The 22,148-nt window shown below is 39.3% G+C and overlaps 1 protein-coding gene across 5 annotated transcripts in view; it reads right to left on the reverse strand.

The window, feature by feature from the left end:
• MYO5B (myosin VB) overlaps window positions 1-22,148 on the reverse strand; it is a 374,454-nt gene that overhangs the window by 59,291 nt on the left and 293,015 nt on the right. For 3 of the 5 annotated variants that reach the window (XM_078852710.1, XM_073343525.2, XM_078852709.1), the window contains exons 22-26: window positions 17,865-18,101; window positions 9,621-9,705; window positions 7,105-7,253; window positions 5,871-5,990; window positions 4,001-4,123 (exon numbers count right to left, since the gene is read on the reverse strand). In XM_078852710.1, the coding sequence (XP_078708836.1) occupies window positions 4,001-4,123; window positions 5,871-5,990; window positions 7,105-7,253; window positions 9,621-9,705; window positions 17,865-18,101 (714 nt within the window). The remainder of the gene's footprint in view (window positions 1-4,000; window positions 4,124-5,870; window positions 5,991-7,104; window positions 7,254-9,620; window positions 9,706-17,864; window positions 18,102-22,148) is intronic. The other 2 variants (XM_078852707.1, XM_078852708.1) reach the window with 2 other exon arrangements.

The raw sequence follows: 22,148 nt of genomic DNA on the forward strand, positions 1-22,148 counted from the left end.
AGTTCATTCCTAGCACCAAAATTCATCATTGAATCACTGACTGTTTTTGTGCACTGAGCCTGTTCGATGGAGAAATCCCCATATCCAGTTGGGATCACGAAGATCTGCAATTCCTGTACACTTGATTCCATGAATGGATGGGGCAGGCTTCATCTGGGTCAAAACATGGGCTGAGAGGAAGATACAAGAGAAGCCCATTTTCCTATGCCTATCACCCTATGCATACATTGTAGATATATGAGAGGTGACAAAGTTCTGGAGACTGGGACATAACAGGTAACAACACTGATATCCAGAAATGTCATATTCTGCTGGTTGTTTTCCAGAGAGGTTGAGGGACTTTGAATATATTTCAAAACCAAACATTTCCATCAAGGAGCAGATACACCAGTGGCTGAGCTTGCTACCTCTGTAGTGCTACCATGGAATTAAAATTTAAATGCAAAAAGAAGCACCGAAGAACTGGCAGCACTAACAGAAATGCTATTTTTGACTTTCCCTTTTCTTCTGTCGAGCAGTGAGGAACAGTGACAGCTTGACTCAAATCACATCAAGTCCAAACTGAAAACTGATCTGGAATTAGTCATGCCACAGAGCAGGACTGGGCCTGAGGGGTGAACCTTGATAAGAACCTTATTCTTGGAAATATAGTTAGAAATGGACAGAACTATGAATTCTTCAGAACCTTGACCAGTTGGAATGAACCCTACTAAAAACATATGGGGAGGTTTTAGGGGGGTAAAATGTCCAGGGTTTTGGCTCATTTGTAGTTAACTCCTTGAGAGAGACAGGTCAGCTTCAGAAAGATGTAAAAATATGAGGGGAACAATTTATGGCATACTGGCAGGAACCTTGTTTTTTAAGCCTCTATCAATGCATGGAGATCATTAGTTAAAAGCAGTTGTGCATCTCCTATGATACATTCCTGCAGTCACCAGATGGAATAATTTTATTGACGGTCAATAGGAGTATCTGGTTGCAGTGAATTAGAGATGATTGATAGCACTTTAGTTGACTTTGCCACTGCTTTTATAAATGGACACATGGATCTCCTGCTTAAGAGAAATAACTGAAATGGATACCTGAAAAACATGCATTAAAACAGATAAAAAAATAACTTTTTTTTATGAAACCAAGAACTGTAATAACTAGACATTTCATATTCAGCTTCTGTTGCCAAACACGGTGTACTGTACTATGAGCTGTATAATGTATTGTTGTATATATCTTCTCATAGAAAGAACCACTATAATTCAAACAAAAATACCACCTATCATAATGGGCTCTGAAACAGCTAATTCACAGAGGTTACTTCTGCCGAAGAAAGGGAAAATACACAGGTTGCCATGAAAAGTTGACCTACATTAACAGTTATCGCAGCGGTATTTGTGAAAACACAGCTATTCTCTATCAGAAGGACAAACTGCCGTCTCAGATACCACTGACCTTTTAGATGACTGTACTAATAAGGCCCAACATATAGGAAGCTATTTTGTTTTGTAAAGCAACTCAGGCATTCTGCACAATGATGTGGAGGAATAAACTCTGCTACTGACTATACCTCTATTGCTGTTTTGCAGTTTTTTATCTGAGGACTGGCCTACACTTAAAAATTAGATCAATGTAGCTAAGTTGCTCAGGGCTGAAAAAATTTCTGGCCCCAAGTTCTGTACTTAGGTTGACCTAGCCCCCGGTGTAGATGCGGATAGGTTGACAGAAAAATTCTTCTTCTAGCTCTCTCGCCTCTTGGAGAGATAGATTAACATCACCAATGGAAAATTCCCCTTCTGTCAATGTGGGAAGCGTCTATGCTACATCACTACAGTGGCACAGCTGCAGTGCAGACATGCCCTTAGAGCTGGCAAGGGCTGTAATACTATATAACTATTACTGGACTCGGTTTTGAAAATATGGAGTTATAAAATATGCAGTTTGGGACACAGGCCTACCTTGTGTCTGTAGAATGCCTACCACACTTGAGGGGACTATGGTCAACATTTCCCCATTTTCATTCCTAAAGTTGAACTCCTAAATCCACAAACAGGCACATAAATAAATAGTCTGGTTTCCAAAGGTGCTGAGTATTGAAACCAACAAGAATGAAGGGCACTTAGCACTTTGAAAATCAAGTCACTTACTTATGTGACTTCATATACATTTAGATGCCTGGCTTCAGGTATCCATGTTTGAAAACACTGGCCCATGTTAGTAACAAGAACAGAGTGTTACGGTCTCATGTTTGTAAGACTCATACATGTATGAATAGACTGTGCCTTGATTTGCCTTCTATTATTCAGGCTGCCTTTTCACTTGCTGGTCTCAGATATTAAAACGGAGTTCACAGCTAAAATTTCCCATAGGCATAGTAAACAGGATCAATGGTATATTGGATTCATTACACTACAGGCCAACAGCCATTGCAGGGTCAGTTGTCTCTGTGGTGGGATAAATCATTTAAACATTGATTTTACATTTCATTGATTTCATAGCCATTGCTCATGTGGAGGAGGGTGGCAATAAAATCAAATGACATTGTTACTCATGGTTGAATAGAGTGATGTATATATTTAGAGAGAATGAATTATTTTGCTGGATCGACTTTATATTCTATGAGGAAATGGATGTATCTGACAGTACAGGCACCCACCTGTTCTAGGAGATGAAATGACTCAGGCAGGCTAAGCTAGCAGAGGTGTGTGAGGCTCTTCTCTCTGGGTATTTGTCCCTTTGAACCTCTAAGTTAGTCTCTGATTAGGTTAAACTTTTAGGAAAGAACTTGCCTCCTTTTCGCTCAGGGTGGCATCGAGGCAGGATATGAGTCCTTTTGTAGTTAGAGTGCGGAGATTACATTTAAGGAAGCTCATGAATACGCAGTAAAACTTCTGTTTATCTATTCAGATACATTCCAATTCCTCCAAGACTGATCATATTTTTGAACCTCTTAGCTCTTACATCGTATCTTGGGGAAATGCAAAATCCGAGATGGATCATGAGTGGCGGATGTGTGTCTGAGTAGTCTAAACATCATGTTCTAGAAAGGAAAGATGGTCCATTGGTTTGGGTGTTAGCCTGGGACTTGGGGGAGCCGGGTTCATTTCCCTGCTCCACCAAAGAAATCCTGTTTGACCTCGAGCAAGTCATTTAGCCTCAGCTCTTCATCTGTAAAATGGGGATACTACACTTCACTTCTTCACTGAGGTGTTGTGTAGATGAACACATTAAAGATTGTGAGGCTCTCAGATACTATGATAATATGGCCTCTGACATCTACAAGACAGACAGGTGTTCTAAATTCTTTGAATCTTTAGAACCACTGGTTTCAATGCTGACAAAGTTAATTCATCTCTTTACCTGCTGAGACAGATAAATGGAATACCACACTTCACTGTTATTGGATGATATCTTAAACTGGGCATGGACAACAAAAGTATTTTCATAAGAATAGGAATTGCCCAGGTGCTGTTAGCTAAAAATTTTACCTTGCTCACTACTGTAAATAGTGTTGGGAAACTGTAACCTACATAGATGCTTGCCCAACATTTGGGAAGTGGCTGCCTGGCCTCCATCCTCTACCTCAGAATAGGCTGCATTTCAGTGCTTCTGTATGCGTTGTACAATCCTTTATGATGAAAGCTGCTAGGTAGCATCCAGTATCGTGATTGGGAATTATACATGTTAGGGTTGGAAAGGATAATTTGGTCATCCAGTACAGTTTCCTGTAAGAGGATTATTCATATATATCTATGCAGCCACTCTCAACTCAAACACTTCTAATGAGTTTGTCATAAACCATCTCACCAGGCAAAACCATTCTACTGGCTGATTGTCCTTAACTGCCAGAAAGGTTTTTCTCCTCATTTCCAAGATCAATTTGGCCTTTCTTAACTGAAGGCCATTGCACCCAAATCTTAAATCACACACTGTTTGCCGTAAGGCACTCAAGGAAAGTCAATTAGGATATGAAATTTAATATTAAAATCAATAAAAGGGCATCTTTTACCTGGGATTTCTTTTTCTCCAGCTGGGTTTGCAGTTTCTTTCTCTCCTGTTCAAGCTCCCTCACTCGCTTTTGTAGCTTCAGGAAGAGAGTCATATCCATGGCTGCTTTATCCAAACCAACATCCTACATGGGGGAGAGAGAGAGAGAGTAATTTTATCAGCCCAAAAACATTAGTGAATAGAGCTGGGGGAATAACTAATTTTTTGGTTCACTGGCAACTTCAAAAACAATTTTTTTTAAATTGTTTTGGGTCTGACCAAAACTAAAACTTTCAAAAGTTTTGGTGAACTGAGAAGTCAAAACAAAAATTTAGTTTGGGGCCAAACAAAAATCTTAAACAAAAACTGTTTGTTTCAATTTTGAGCTTTTAAAAATGTTTTTTTTTTAACAAGAAAACTTCTAAATGAAAATTAATTTCAAACCAAAAAAATAACAGCGCTTAATTTCCCCCCCGAAAGACTTGGATACCCACTAGCCCCACAACAATTTGGCAAAACTGACATGTATTCGCAAAACATTTTGTTGCCACTAAATCTGTATTTTTCTCTGAAAAAAGTTTCTCCCACCTAAAGTACTGAATGCTCCACTCAGTAACAATATGTGGGCTACACACTTCTCTATACGTTCACATCATCTTCAAATACTTAAAACAAGAGTTTAAAGAAGTTTCCACATTTTGAAAGACCAATATTAATATTTAATATTAAAGGCACACATTATGTTTCCAATCATAAATAGGTTATAAAGAATTAATGAATGGTTAATGGGCATTTTAATTAATTAATCAATTGTTATATAGTTCATAGAGTCAATATGTTGCTTATAGCCATGGCTTATCACCATCTATAAAACTCTCTACTGATTGGCTTAAAATCATCTGTGAGACATACTAGTGTATGTAACAGGCTTAAAACATACATTAATCTTTTATTAACACTTCATACATTACTCGTAAATGGAGCTTTAATACTGAGGTGTGACCAACATTGAGGTTTTGGTATAGTCTAGAGGCCCCAATCCATTGTACTTACATAGCGGGGGCTTTCATCAGTGGTTCTCATAAGGCTTGACAGATATTAAAAAGCTTCATGACAGCCAGGTGAGGTAGATAATTTACGGGTTTATACAGATGGGGAAGCTGCAGCATGGAGTGATGAAGTGACTTGCTCAAAGTCACAGACTAGAAAATGGAACCCAAAGCATCCCAGGCCTTTATTCTAGCAAAGACTCTATTTTACACTCCATCTTAAATAGGACGTGTACTCTTTATATAAACTGGTCTATGCCACTGTTAGCAAGGAGTAAGCAAAATATACTTCCCCTTCCTCTAAGTCAGATATTTAACTACGACATTTCCTTCTATACTGAGATATTTGAAATTGTTTTTTTTTCCGAGAGGATGCATTGGCTAGCAAGGATTTGCAAAAAACAAAGAAAGAAAACTGTTCTTTCGGAGGTTTATAATGTAATTTGGTATTCTTTAGAATGAAAGATGCTATAGAAATGTAACTTTACAATCAGTATTGATAGTCAGTCATAATAATGTTTAATGTTTTGTGTGTGTTTCCGTATTTGCCAAGATGCACACTACACATCAATTCATTATGTTTAAACGGTGTTTAAGGGCCTGATCCTGCACTGAGTTCTTAGTAGTGCTCTATGCAGGATCAGGGCCTTCAGATTCCCTCTCAGACAATTAACAAGAATCATTCATAGCATGAAAAAAAGGAGCAATTCTAACTGGTCACATTTCATACTCAAAGCTGTACTCTTCTCTACGGGCTCCGTTTAGAAGGAATCACATATCAATTATTCCCTCTTGACTAGCCAGAATCATACACAGACTCTTAGTCTGTCTGATTTATGGTACCTCCACTTGTTGTATTGCATCCTCAGTGTCTCCTATCTCAGATGTAGAGACTGATGGACAATTGGAATCAGACTCTAGACTGCTCTGGTTAGATGGGTTCCTTCTGTGTCCTGGGGACTGCTGTCCAAAAAAAAAAAAAAAGATAATAGGAGTGATTTAGTAGAAAAGATACTGTACTAAGGACTATGTAAACAAAGTGTTTGGGACAGGGACCTTCTCTATTAGGTGTTTTATAAATAATCATGTACACTTATGGCACTTTCTACTTAAAATAATGGATCCATATTATTCATCAAGTCAAAGCACTGTGTTCAAGACCGTACAAAACACAGAGGGACAGACAGCTGCTTACCCAAAGCTCTTACAGTCTAAGTAGCTGGACAAGACTATGCAGACACATAATATATCTGCTGGTCAAAAGAAGGATTCCTCATAAAGCGGTTTAGTTTAAAAAAATATTTTTCAATATTAAGATTACTGTCATAAGAGGGTCTACCTTTTGCTTGTAGTTGGGCTTTGTTTTCTGTTTTTTGTGCACTAGTGTACATTACAACAGGGAGACATTTAATCAAAATGTAATTTAAAACAACAACACACAAACACACCTAATTCCATTCATATATATAAACAAACAACCACAACCAACAACTTTAAAAGTGTCTATGCACCAGACACCAATTTTCTCATGTATTTTTGGAAGCTACTTTACCGCATCCAAGCCTGGCTATCCACGATTTGTGACATTTGGACATACACATCTGGGTTTGGAGCCTAATATTTATCACAATATCCTTATGGTTTTCTTTTAAGTGTTCAGCCTTTGAACTGGATGACAGCATCCCTTAATAACTAATTATCAATGAGGCTATTGCTAAAACTCTAGCAAGGCTGAATCTAAAACTTAGACTTTTATATTTACGGAGCTACAATGATTTTCTTAGAATTGAGTGTATCTGTTTTACTGAAATAGAGGAAAGATAAACAGATTTTTGCCTTGCTGTTCTTAAGAAATCTGTAAATGCTTGACCAAGTGGCTACAGAAAACCATGCATTTCCAGAAGTTGTTGCTCTTGGTCTAATTTAAATGCATAACTTCCCTCTCAGAAATATCAACACAAATGAGTTCTATAATAACACTGTTGTCATCAAATGAACTCAGCTGCAATATCCAGTCACCAATAATGCACACAGGACATCAGAGGGCAGGGGTAATGTAAAAAGCCTCTTCCATTACCTTTATAATAGTCATCTCATCCCTCAAATTGTCATATCTCTGCTCCAGCCTTGAATACTCCTTTACCAGGTTCTGATAACGAGATCTCTCCTCTTCCATCTCCTTCTTCATCAGGAGATTTTCCTTGACAGTGTTTTGGGCAAATTCATCTTTAAAAGATACATATTGAACTGTGATGTTCAGTTCTGAATTGATTTCTTATAGGCAACTGCAATATGACTCATAGCTGAACAAAATGCTCTCTGCTAAGAGGCTTTTTTGTAATCTTGCCCTCTTATTTAGTGAATACACTGTAACAAATCTATGGCTAGCTAGGAATTTTATGGTTGTCACCACACCGCGCAGAACAGCTATTTGGAACTTCAAGGATGCAGTTAGAATCGATCTCCAATACTCCTGCTCCAAAAGCAGAGGTCTCTACCAGTTGAGTAAAGAATAACCTCCTTTAGCTATTAGAAATGTCTCTGATGCACAAACAAGCAGCCTGATTCTAACCAATAGAAGCAGTGGTGCATACATATTAGCCATATTACTCTATTTATGCCTGATTTACCTATGTTGGATGTCAAGTGGGAAATCTATGCAATCATACTATTGCATACTGTTGGTGAAGACAAAGAGGTAATCAAACTAAAGGTGATGGGCGAGAGAGAAAGAATCCCTAATACAGAGCTCTGGTAGTGCAGGATTACTCTGTACAACGCAGTCTTTGCTATGTGTGCTTCCAGAAAACGTTAATCCTTTCCTACTGCACAGGATACCATGGGCATTTTAAAATAGTTAATTTTTATATGTGAATTTATTAATTTACAAGAACTCTTTTCTGAAACAAAATTAGTTTCCCCCCATTATCTGAAGAAAAAAATTAAAACGGGCAACAGTCAAATTACCATTTATTTTTATTTAGCCAAACATTAAATTAATATTTAAATAAGAAAAATAACTACACTATCGTTTCACAAGCTTTTACATAGTGGAAACATTCACTCACAGATAGGGAACATTCGTGGCAAGTGTCACTTTGCAAGGGATTATTGGCCTGCTCCTGAAATCAACGGCAGAAATCTGATGGACTTGAATAGTGTAGGATGGAGCCTCGTAACAATAATCCTATGTTGGAAAGGAGATGGACTGGGTGACCTAATAGAACTTTCCATTTCTATAATAATCCTCAGAAAATAAGGGTTGGGTTTGTAAAAATGCTCCGGGTCAGCCTAGCTCTTCTCCGGTTCAATGGACGTGTTCTCATTTACTGCAATGGGAGCTGAGCGGAGACTCTCAGCAATTCATTCTTTCTTTTTTTTTTATTAATTTGAAATTTCATCCAAATTTCAAAATCTGAAAAATTCCAACCAGCTCTAATGTTTCTAATATTAATGCTATCTCAACATTAAGTATAGCCAGGCTAACAGATACCACTATACAGAGGGTAAATGGTCAGTTTATTCCCCTATCGCTTTGAGTACTAGGATCAAATCTCAGTCTGCTCTAAAGAGAGGTCAATATTTTCAAATATGGATGTGTCTAAAGTTAAATATTGACCAAGTAGTTCAGGTGCCTAAATAAATGGATTGATCTTCAAGAGTGCTGAGCACTCAGCAATTCCCATCTACTTCAACAGGAGATTCTGGGTGCTCAGCACTTGAAAAATCAAGTGTCTTGTTTAGGTGTCTAAATATGAACCTCGGAGCTTAATTTTTGAAAATCTAAGTCTTGGGACAGCTGGCAGACAGTCAGGAATGAAGTGCATGAACAGAGGTCCATTGGGAAGCTTTCACAGAGCCCGGCATGCACTATTCCTAATTCTAGCTAGTGCCTGCCAAAAGGCACTCAAAAATTCACCTCCAATTGAAGCCAATATATTTTGCTATGTTTGCTTTTTATCCCCTTTATGTTGCATCGGTTATTACAATGATAGGTACATCATGAATGCAATAGATTAATTCGATATATCCACTTCCTGGGGTTGTGTATGATGCATGTGGAAAAAAAATCCTGTATCATAATGAAAGCTGAATAGAGTCTGATAATAAGCACAATACGTGCAAGGGTGGAATGTATTCCTTTTATGTCCTGGGACTTTCCTGGTTGTTTCCTCTGTAGTTCTCTCACAATCTAAATCTCTGCTTTAAAATTTCACTTCATTCTGTCACATTCAAGATGCCATTCGTCATTGTCCAAATATTACTGTTCAAACATCTCTGCTTCTAGGCTCCCATCTGTCAGCATTAAAGGGCTGTCCCCCCATTACAGTCATCCTGATGAAATTCTAAGATGTAATTGAATGGAAAACCCCTTTAGGTACTATATTCCGTGTTTAATCCCTCCCTGATTAAATCAGGTTCATGTCTTGTCATTCCCTGGCAGTAGAGAGAGAATAGAACTGTCGAATAACAACAAACATTGTCAAAGAAATAAAGGATGCTGGCAGGATACGGGAGAAAGTAATTTTATGAAAAACAGCTTAATCCTCGGTTTATTGCAAGTGTTATGAAGCTATAAACCATTCTTCTTACCTTCAGACTGACACAGGATTCTGTTGTTAAGCTCCTCTTTTTCCTGTTTCAAAAGAGCATTCTCCTCTTCTAGGTCTGATACGCGCTAAGGAAGAAACAAGGCAAAGTAACACCTCTTGTAATTTAGGCCAGCTCAAGGTCAGGCTCTATTCAGGGGAATAAGTTTCACCCCAACCCCACACCCTGTTTTGTTTTGTTTTTTTGTTGGTTAGTTTTGTTTTGTTTTTTAAACTAAACAGGGTTTTTTTCTCCTTGCCATTTTGGAGCTATTCTCACTGCATCAGGAGTATGAATGGTAAAAAAGATATTAACTGCAACTAAAGGGTAAATTGACCCCTAGACACTAGTGCTTACTGCAAAACCTTTTAATGCAAAAAAGGTCAAGTTGGCACATTGTATCCATTTCATTGAATAGGAACACAACACATACTAGTCACAAGACTAATCCAACAGTTGATTATGTCATCCAAATACTGAGAAGCCCATGCTCAAAATTAAGTAGATCTACACCTCTCTTAAAAATTACAACATTGACTTCGTTACAATATTCTGCAATTGCTCCTCCCACACAGTATCACCATTACATAGCAGAATTAAAACGCCAGACAAAACAGGCATCTGCTAGGTATAGATTTCTATGGCAGCGCAAACGCCATTTGCAGGTGTTACCATTACAGGACAACCAAATGACACGTGTTAGAGACAAAATATCAATGCTGCAGCTGTGAAAGGATTCCGAAAGGTGAAGAGGAACAGAGAAAAGGAACAAACAGAGGAGAAAAAGTACACCATTGTTCTGAATTTTCTAAAAAGAATGAAAAAAGTGATGCACAATATAAATGAAACCAGGATGCCAGACAGAACTGGATACCCAACTGTCCAAGCAGATGTGTTACCAGCAAAAAACAGCATTTCAGCGCACCTTCCAATTAACAGGGGATTTAGAGGCAAAATAAAGAGAAAAAAAATGTTCTCAGACAAAAAAGACTATGCCGAAGATTTAAATTTTCCAGGTGATGTGTCTGTCTAGGTTGTTATACTGTGCTTATCACCATGGTATGTAAGTGCCTGACAAACAAAATACTACCTATTTCAAACTTTTTTAACTCTGAAATTTTATGTTTATACCCACTTGTTGAATTTTATACTCAGATTATACGCACTCTGCGATAAGAACGGTTGTCCTCTGTTTTTACAGAGCGTAGCAAATCAGTTGCAATCCTGATCAGGGCCTCTAGATGTTACCGTAGTGCAAAGAGGTAATAAATCCGTAATAATTCCTCCTCCTCCTCCTCCAACAGTAACTGACTGATAGTTGATGACTGCACTGGCTGAGCATGAAGAACCACTATTAAACATGGAAGTTATAAGAAATGCTGTTTAAAACATGAGAGAAAGTAAAACTAAATATCAAGTAGGACACCTCAACTCCTGGAGTGAAATTAGTAGCATTACTCTACCTACGCAATCTATTTATCCTTGGTACTGTTAATTTATTGAGTAGTATTATTTTAGACAAGTCAAAAAGGAAAACATTATATTTAGAAGTGTGACGTATTGCTCTGTTTAAGTTGAACACTTCTACTGTTGCCAGGAAGGAGAGAACAAATCACAGAATTCCAATATAATGTTATTCTCTCGGTCTACGCAGTTGCAGTTCATAGCATGACCATCACAATTTAGGAAACAGCTGCACAGAACATATGAGGATCTTGAGCTGCCTGAAGAAAAGCAGCTCCATACTATAGCATAATAAAGGTTTTTCCACCATCCAAGCAAGAATAATGACACAACCCTGCTAAAACCCATGTATCTTTAGTGGCAGCCTACTTGATCTGTTCATAATGAATTCCTCAGTTTTCTGGGAAGGCAGACTAACTGAGGTATTTTATTAAAAAAATGGCTTACCAGAATTGTTAGTGGAAGTAAAAGCAAGGAGAACATTCAAATGCAATCAGAAACTCAACCTGCTTTGCACTATGGTGTTCAAGCACAGTAATTTACAAATCTTTTATAATGATCTATTCACAAGCTATCACTATCCACATCCAGCTCTCTGCTATGTCTGCGTGCATAACAGGTTTGCATCACAGAATAGTAGGACTCGAAGGGATCTCAAGAGGTCATCTAGTCCAGTCCCCTGCACTCGTGGCAGGACTAAGTATTATCTAGACCATCCCTGACAGGTGTTTGTCTAACCGGCTCTTAAACATCTCCAATGATGGAAATTCCACAACCTCCCTGGGAAATTTAGTCCAGTGCTTAACTGTCAGGGTAGTTAGGAAGTTTTTCCTAATGTCCAACCTAAACAGCCCTTGCTGCACTTTAAGCCCATTGCTTCTTGTCCTATCCTGAGAGGTTAAAGGAAACAATTTTTCTCCCTCCTTCTAGTAACAACCTTTCATGTACTTGAAAACTGTTATGTCCCCTCTCAGTCTTCTCTTCTCCAGACTAAACAAACCCATTTTTTTCAATCTTTCCTCAGAGGTCATGTTTTTTAGATCTTCAATCATTTTTGTTGCCCCTCTCTGGACTTTCTTCAATTTGTTCACATCTTTCCTGAAATGTGGCACCCAGCACTGGACACAATACCTCAGTTGAGGCCTAATAAGTGCGGAGTAGAGTCGAAGAATTACTTCTCGTGTCTTGCTTCAACACTCCTGCTAATACATCCCAGAATGATGTTTGCTTTTTTGACACAAAGGAAACACTGTTGACCCATATTTAGCTTGTGATTTACTATGACCCCCAGATCCCTTTCTGCAGTACTCCTTCCTAGACAGTCATTTCCCATTTTGTATGTGTGCAACTGATTGTTCCTTCCTAAGTAGAGTACTTTGCATTTGTCCTTATTGAATTTCATCCTGTTTACTTCAAACTATTTCTCTAGTTTGTCCAGCTCATTTTGAATTTTAATCCAATCCTCCAAAGCACTTGCAACCCCTCCCATCTTGGTATCACCTGCAAACTTTATAAGTATACTCCCTATGCCATTATCTAAATCGTTGATGATGATATTGAACAGAACAGGATCCAGAACTGATCCCTGCGGAACCCCACTTGATATGCCCTTCCAGTTTCACTGTGAACCACTAAATAACTACTCTCTGAGAATGGTTTTCCAACCACTTATGCACCCACCTACAAGTAGCTCCACTGAGATTGTATTTCCCTAGTTTGTTTATGAGAAGGCCATGGGAAACATTATCAAAAGCCTTACTAAAGTCAAGATATACCAGATCTACTGCTTCCCCCTATCCCCAAGGCTTGTTACCCTGTCAAAGGAAGCTATTAGATTGGTTTGACCGAATTTGTTCTTGAGAAATCCATGCTGACTGTTACCAATCTCCTTATTATCTTCTAGATGTTGGCAAACCGATTTCTTAATTATGTGCTCTATTATCTTTCTGGGTACTAAAGTTAATGGATACTGCTGCAGACTACAGAGAGACACAGAGATAAAATAAAGAAAAGCCTTTTTCTAAACCATGCAGAATTACTAATGACTGTCTGAACTGGACCAATGTATGATTATGCTGTACCAGAAGAGGAACTTGAGTTTCATTATTTAAAATATTTTATTTCAAATCTTTGGATGTATAAATGGGAATATCAGCTAGGAGTAGAGATGTTATTTTACCTCTGTATTTGACAACGGTGTGGCCTCTGCTGGAATAGTGTGTCCAGTTCTGATGTTCACACTTCAAGAAAGAAGTTGATATACTTGGAGAGGCTTCAGAGAAGAGTCATGAGAATGATTAAAGGATTGGGTAATATACCTTATAGTGCTAGATTGGAGGAGTTCAGGCTATTTAGCTTAACAAAGAGAAGGTTAAAGGGTGATTTGATCAGTCTATAAGTACCTTGATGGGGAACTGAAATTTGTTAAGAGGGCTATTGAGTCTAGTAGACAAAGGTGTAAAAAGATCCAACAACCGGAAGCTGAAACATGAACTAGTTCATGGAAGATCTATGGTCTGTGTTATGCAGGAGGTCAGAGCAGATCATCACAAACACTATTATTCTATGAATTTATGAAAAACTAAGTATTTCTACTTTGAGAACTGGAGCATGTTTTAATTTTAACCACGCATTTTTATGGGACACTAGTACCCAGTGCCATACCTGATAAAAAACAAATGGAGAAAGAATTCTAACTTCTGCTACAGAGCAGATAGTATGGTAGAGCCCTACATTACATACTTTTAAAGTTAACTGAGTGAAAAATATTTCCCAAAGGCTAACGTACTGTGGCTGTGCCCTTTATAAAAGTAACCCACAGACACCGGGAATAGAAAAATAGAGATTTCGCAGCCTCAGGCCGAATTTCAGCTGGAGAAAGAAAAAAATAATATATAGATGAGCTGCTACAATAGAAACATACTTAGCCAGAAGCTATCCTTTATCCTCGATAAACCCTAAATGAAAGCTCTTTTATATCAGACCTTATGGGTCTTGTTTATTTCTTTCTTCTTTCCATATGAAAGAGAAATGGGAATTTATCAACATTCACATTTCAGAGAAACGTGGTGAGAACAGAAAGGTCCATTTAATGCAGGTGTAGATAAATAGAGCATGTTATCCAGCAGCAATGCGGCAGAAATTCCTTCTCTAGTTGGAAGTCTTTATCATCAACACGTTTCCTTTTGGGCCAGATTTCAAGAGAGCTTGGCTCACATTTTGGTACCTACACGAAGTGCCTGGATTTTCTGAAACACTCAGCATTCAGCAGCTCCCACTGAGAACTGTCTATTTTACCTATTTGCATGGTGCGAGCTGTTGGGTGCTGAGCAGTTTTGAAGATCTGGTCCTTATTTGGGAGCTGTTTTGAAATCTGGCCCCAATTGTGGATGCTGAGCACTTTTGAAAAACTGGCCCTTTAGACTGGAAAAAAAAAGGACTGTTCTAAAAAAAATCTTTACTAGCTTATGAGAATCCTCACAACTCACAGAATAACTCTGTTGCATATCTCCTGAAATCCATAAAGAACTGTTTCTAAGTATTCACACCAGAAAAGGAAAAGGAGATGCTCATCCTATAAATGAGAAGAATTATCCTAAAAGTAGGAGGATGGCAGAGAAAAGCTGAAAGACTTAAGAACAGATTTTGCAGTTAAATCGGAACTAAAATGGGCTTGATCATGTTGGCAGCTGTCACAAGTCCAAGAAAGCAAAGGACACAATCAACTTGATCTAAATGGAAAAAAAAATGTTCTCAGGTGATTTTTGTGCTAAAATCTAAAGAGAATGCATTTCTGCTTGATCACCATGGTGACACATGAAAGTGCCCAGGGTCCACACTGCTATACTAGCTGTAGGAACATTCTCAATTCTTCTCCTCTCTAGAGCTGCCTATGGTGACCATATTAAACACTCCTCAAATCACTTCAGACCCCTAAGAGGAACTAGATCCAATGACCCAGTTGCTGGGGTGGAGTCATCAATTGTCAATAACTATCAAAGCCCTACTTTATTAAGAAATAAATAATACTTTATACCCCTAGAAAGTCTTCCTCCAGGATCTCAAAGTACTTCAAAGACATGAAGCAAGGACCGGTTCAAGACATCCTTGTGTGATAGGGAATTATTAGGGCTGGTCGAAAATATTCAAGCAAAATTATTTGCAATGGAAAATTGGGTTCTCAACTAACTGAAAATTTTTGCAGAGTGTGTCTACTTCCCCAAAAAATGTTTTTCTGTTTGAAAAAACACCAACAAAAATGAAAAATTAGGGTCCAAACCCTATAATTTTTCCAGGTTTTGGCAGTTTTCAGTTGACAATTTTCGTGTGGTATTTAGCAATGCATTTAGAGCCCTCAAGTTTACCTACTTGTGTAACATTCTGCTGCACTTCTGATAAATGATTGCTGTAATCTTGCTTGCATTTCTCCACAAATCTCTCTGGCTGGACAGCCCTTCAGTAGAAAAGGCCCAGACAACAGAATAATAAACTCTCTACTTTCCAATTGGCAGGGAACTGGAGGAAGCAACTGGAAGCTGATTTTCCATGTGAGAGAAGGTGGTGTTGGATACAGTATTACCCTGCTTGGTGCAGAAAGAAACAAGGGCCACATTCTGAAATTGTACTATTCATTACAGGGGTAAGTACCTAATATTTCCCCTGCTGCAGGCATTTATATAACAAGGCGAGGAGATCTCCCTATGTTTTTGTACCTCTCAAGTGCCTTCCCTGTCCATTATTAAACTGAGCCTTCTTCTAAATAACTGAAGGGAATTATAATAAAAAACAACAAAGAGAAAGGATTTTTTCCCTAATTCTATCATCTCCACAATAAAGCATCCTTTGAAACTCTGAAGGGGTCTGCTGTAGCTAGTTAATGAAATGTCTCCTATGACAAGAGGGAACTATTAATTGGGCTTTTTGGGAAGCAAACACATTGATTTTCCCCTTTTCATATCTAGGTCCAGTACACAAAATAATGCAGCCACACAGCGAAACAGAAAACAGCATAATAAATGCATCTGTTATTGCTTTTGCAAAGAAGGTAGGCGTGAAGAAAGCGTGCGGGGACTAAGCATCCTATGGGTTTAATTGTAAAGCTTTGGCTGTTTGAGTGATTTGATAACGTGGCTCTCACAGTAAAACATCAAAACTCTACGACTAAGGGCTCGTTTAACAGGAATAGCTATTGCCTAAAAAGCTACCGTGTGGACGCTTATTCCAGAGTAACTAGTGTGCTCCCAAAGCACAGTAATTATTCTAGAATAAAGTGACTTTTGTTTCAGAATAGAGTGTCCACAAAGGGAGCTATTCTGGAGTATTCCAAATAGCTATTCCAGTCCATTTCCCTAGGTCAACAAGCCGTAAGCTTTCCCCATAGCAGTATTACGGAAACCACTCCAGGATTTCAGCAGCTAGAAGTAAGAGGGACCATTCTCATTAGGTCTGCCCACCTCTCACAAGTACTACTGGGGATTTTGGAGGTAAGGAACTCCAAGACCTTGACCTCCAGTTACCAGAGCAGACCCAGATATGTTGTACAGGGAACTAAATAAAGTGAGGGACCTCTGAGTAGAAGGTCATTTCTAGTCCTCTGATAAAACACTTAGGGTACATGTACCTTGGAATAAGAGACATGCGGCATGGATGCGGCTGGCCCAGGTCAGCTGTCTTGGGCTCACAGGGGCTGGACTGCAGGGCTAAAAATTGCTGTGTAGCTGTTCGGGGTCAGGCTGGAGCTCAGGCTCTAGGATCCTCCCCACTTTCCCAGAGCTCAGGCTCCAGCCCAAGCCTGAATGTCTACATAGCAATCTGACAGCCCCGAATCCAAGCCCAACTCAGCGGACCTGGGCCAACCACAGGTGTGTGTTTGCTGCATAGACGTACCCTTAAGGCTAGTGTCTGCTCACACTACAACACTTTTCTTGTACAAAGGCTCAATATTGGCAACATTTTACACAACTTCAATTTCAAGAGAGATGGATTGCTCAGGTGTAATGACACACAGGGGCAGAAAGCAACTTCTGCCTCTAGCGCAATACACTGATTCAAATCCAGCTAAGCTGGTAGTAGTGAGAGTTGTTAGAAATGGCAGGCTGATGGCTTATGGGAAGTGATTTGGCAATCTCAATCCAGTTCCTCGTGCACAGGTACGCACAACACAAAACCACCATGATCAGCTTCATCAGCAGTCTCGTAACAGCCACAGATTGAATGGTCCTGGGCAATGAACAAGCACTCAGTCCTGACACTGTGTCAGAACATAGTAGTATCCTTTAAACAGTTGTGCGTTCCCTCTAATGGTGCTCTCTGTGCTCTATGTTTTAGAAGCCACCAGAAACCAGTCAGAGCTGCCGTATGTATGCACCTAGGCCTTGCATGTTCTTGTAGTTAGCGAACACAGCTATTTGGGACCCAACTGTGCCTCGATGGTTTCTTCATAGTTATTGTTGTGCAAAGTTGAGCAGGCACAAACATCGTCCTAAAAGCGTATGCTCAGGCCATGGTTAAGGCACAGAGGCAGGGAAGCTTGAACTGCCACTTGCTCTCCCCACTGTGTGGACAAGCAGTGGACTTCATTTAGCAAAAGGATGAAAAAAGCAGGACTTTCAAAAGCCCCTAAGGAGTCAGATGCCTCACTCCCACTGAAAGTCCCATAGGTGCTTTTGAAAATCTCACTCTTATTCTTAACAAAAACATCCATCTCTGATTGCCTGAAAACAGGCCTACCTTTCATGGTGCCTACACACCACATGGAGGGCATGTGATAAACACAACACATACCTTTCGGAATAGATCTTTCTCCTTATCATAGGTGTCTTCAATAATCTTCCTTTCACTGTGGGCTTTCTCGAGCTCCAGCCTGAGGCTCTCAATCTCTTTTTTCAAGTTTACAAGCTGGTTGCTATCCCCCCGATTCTGCCGATATTGGTCCAGCTCCTTCTTCAGCTTTTCCACATCGGTGGAATAGGCAGAGGTAAGTGCAGAGAGCTGCTCATTCAGGTGCTTGTATTCTTTGTTCTGCAAGCCACAACCCAGGAAAAAGAAAAGGATTATGTGAGCAGGACCAATTGCAAAAGCAGACAAAGAAAAATCGTGAATGTTGTAGGTTATAAATGTTAATAGATGCCAGTGCGCATATATGCTTCCCTTTTCTAATGAATAAAGCAGACATAAGACAAACCCAATTTAAAATTACAACATGAAAACTTAATAGTAATATTTCTATAACAATTATAGAAGCATTTATTTTGTTAAACTAGAAATAAATGCAAATAATGTTTGTTACTTCTTGTAACAGAAACAGTAAACTACATTTTTATTACACCTTCAAAATAAGCAGCGTTGCTTAATACAATTGGTTTGCAGTATTTTATATTGCAGTTTATCTTTTTCTTCTCAGTACTTACGCCTTCAGGAACCTGCTCTGACGATGAACTGTAATGTAATTGCAGGCTTGAGCACAAAGCTCTATGCCTCCTCTATGGGATGCAGTGGTTCAATAGGCCTTGTCACACGCTCTAATTTTTTGTTTAACCTGTCATCAATTGCTCACTTAAGTAGCTTCCTCTAAAGAGTCTGAGGTCTGAAAAATCACCGCCCCTTGGTTGACGCCTGTGGCTCAAATCAAAGTTAATGGGAATCACATATCGTACAATTCCCTTGATTATTATTACAGTCAACCACACAAAAGAATTTCTCTTTCTTCCCCTAAAAATTCACAAATCACAGCAGCGTGTCCTCTTAGGTGAAAAGTCTATCAAATATCATTACTAGTACTACAGAGCCGTCTCCCTGGGTACAGTTGCTTATGATAAATAAGGTTATTTAAAAACTCTTCCTCTTTTCTTTTTGCTTTTTTTAAAGTGAGCTGCAAAGGATTTTTAAAAACTGGGTTTATGCCCTTTTTTGCTTCTTTTGCTGTATTAACAAAACCTGAAAGATTTTTTGTTTTTTAAACAGTTTTTCTCTGGTTGAGTTTTACTTGGTCTTCCCTGGCTTTGCTGGAGGATGTGTTGATGGGTAGGGGGCATCTCAAGATGTATAGTATGAGCTCACACACCTTGACAAAAGTGTTAACTCTCATAATTTGGTGTGTCAAAGCTTCAGCTCCTGGAGTCTGGTGATTACAGGAGAATCCCACCTTTCATTTTGGTCAATTAAAGTTTCTAGCCCATGTGACTGGAGAGAGAAGCTTGAAAATGTGAAGCCTAAAGGCTCAAAAGCCAGAAGGCAAACACAAAGAAGTCACAAATGTATTATTTTTAAAGTCTCATGATTTTGGGAGGCCCAGATTCATGATTTTTGAATGCTTGGGGTTGGCAATGCTGTGAAAGGGTCAGGTATTAAATCTTTAACAATTATTTCCTTTGCCAAAATGGTCATTAGTCACTGAAGTTAAATAGGTATTAACAAAAAACAAACACAAGGGCTGCAGCCCTGGCCACAATGAAGTCAATGGTCATTTCCAAAGAGGAAATCTTTGCCTTGGAGGTGAAGAACGGCAGCACATTCTCGCCAGCTCATGAATTTCTTACTCTTCCTCTTCTGTAAGGGCATGTGTGACCATTGTTTGCTCTCTTAATATTAAGTAAAGTTTTCTGCATGAGCTCCAAAGATAAGCATTTGGATCTGTCAGGTGACAGACATTGTTTCAATACACATTAAGAATAGGGGCACTTTTTAGTCACAGACACAAAAGAAAACTCACCTTCCCAAACGCAGCAAAGCCAGATGCATCTAGGATTGGTTGTCTGAAGCATAAAAGTCACCTGCCAGTACCAACCATACCCCCTCTGAAAACCAATGGGGTGTGTGCATGCATGCAAAGCTATGCAGCTTCACTGTGCACTTCTTTGGTAACAGTCTCACGAGGAGAGTCACAGACAGCTACTTTATACGTATGTTTCACCACCTTTTAGGACACACAACATGGAAGCATAAACGGCTAAAATAATAGGCCTGATGTGATTAAATGAGGTACCTGGGAGTAAAGTGTGTTGTCACAGGCCACCAGCAAATGAACAAGAGTCACGATAACTAGATAGGCCCTAAATTAAAATTCAAGTAAAAGGCTGCTTGAGAGGCTTGTTTGCACCCCCAAAACAGTAAGAAATGGTGATCCCAGTGAAACTTGTCTTTCCTGAATAGAGAGCTCAGAATGATTTGCTGGAGAGAAAGCAGAGAGGATTAGAGGGTACAAATTCTTCCCTCTGAAAGGTGCATCAAGTACAAAATCTAACTTCATCAAAAAGAGAAACTTTAACAAGCGATTTGGAGGAGTGTTGGATGAATAACTGATTTTTCAGTACATTGGCAGTTCTAAAAAAAAATAATAAAAAAATTGGTTTGACCTGAACTGAATCTGGAAAATTTCAGAATTTTTCAGCAAATTGACAAAGTGCATTTTGGGTCAAAGAGAACATTTCCCCTTGAAGCGATAGATTCATTAGGGGATTTTGGCACTAGTCCCAAAACAGACAGAGGAGGAAGAGCCATACCTTATAACTTTTAGCCCAGTGGGCAGGGGAATCAACCAAGCATGTGGGGAACTCAGGTTCAGTTCCCCACTCTGCCTGATGTGGAGCAAGGACTTGAATTGGGGTCTCCCACCTCCCAGGTGAATGCCCTAACCACCAGGCTATAGGCTATGCTGGGGTGGGTTATTCTTAATCTCTCCTGATGAAGCTGTTCCACTTTGTATGAAATACTTGAATAGTCATTGGGTGAAAAAGAGAATGATGATAGCCTAGTAGTTAGTGAACTCTCTTACGAGGTACAAGGCCAAGTCCCAGACCCTGCTCTACTAAATATTTAATTATTTATACTACGTGGAAGAGCTTTAACAGGATACCAAAATACCACATTGCCCAGTGGTTAGGGTGCTCTCTGGGGAGGTAGAAGAGCCAAGTTCAAATCCCTGCTCTATATTGGGGCAGGGGGCGGAAATGAACCCAGGTCTCCCACATCCCAGGAGAGGACCCTAACTACTGAGCGGAAAGTTTAAAGGGGCACTCCCAGCAGCACCACCACCTCCTCCCGATTTTGTAAATAGTGCAAAACTCCCCTTGTGAATCAAGCACACGCACACACAAAATTGGCCAAAACTATCCAGAGAATTTGCAAATAGTTTTGGGTCAACTAAAACTGCATTTTTCAAATAAACGATTTGTCTGAAAATAAAGGCCCAGCTCTAACACAGCACTAAACCAACTATTTCTATCTACCTATAAGCTTCCAAGCCCTGTTTCCCAGCTGAATGATAACTCCGCACAATGTGTTGCCGTTCAGGATCAGAAAAGCCAACATTATCTGGAGATCATATCTCCTCTGTTTTTATCTTTGCACCCTTTTCCTTGCAGCAAATAATGACAAGTGGTTGAGGAATAATACAATAGATACGAGCAGAAAGCTTGGTTTGGTGGGAGCTTTCTTCTATAACACAGCAAATCCCCACCCAGGGGATCTGTCTCAATGAGTTAAAATTTTCTTACTTAATTCAGTGTGAGCTGAGGTTAAATGAGGACAGGCCCATGTTTTTACAGATGAAAACAAGCTGGTGACTTTTTCCTCCTAGCATGCTGTAAACCTTCACAAAAAGGTGTTCTTTGTGCACTCTGCATGGACTACACAACTACAAACAGCTGTGAATGGGCTCACTGTAGGCTAGCTTTTGTAGAGTCTAGATTCTAGTTTTGATTTGCGTGCTGCTATGTAAGCTTCCTGTTCAGTAATCAAACTTAGGTGGCTAAGATATAGCAACTAATTCTGCATTTGGGAACTTGGGTCTCTAAATATCAATTTTAGGTACCTAGGTGTGGATGCAAGTGGTGCAAATTGGGCAGTCTAATCCAGGTTGAAAGATTAATTCAGTCTAATTCCAAGATTGAAAATTGGGCTCACAGGCTTCATTCATCACTGCCATAAGTGGGTGCCACTCATTTGAAGCTGAAGGTGGTGACATTGGCTCACAGTATTAATGACAGATAGCTCGATTGTCTGGACTAACGTATTTAAGACGGCACATACAAATTTCCTATCCTCTTCAATACTGTAGGCAGCCAACAG

The sequence above is a fragment of the Lepidochelys kempii genome, chromosome 5 (genome assembly GCF_965140285.1).
Source record: "Lepidochelys kempii isolate rLepKem1 chromosome 5, rLepKem1.hap1, whole genome shotgun sequence".
Classification (NCBI taxonomy): domain Eukaryota; kingdom Metazoa; phylum Chordata; order Testudines; family Cheloniidae; genus Lepidochelys; species Lepidochelys kempii.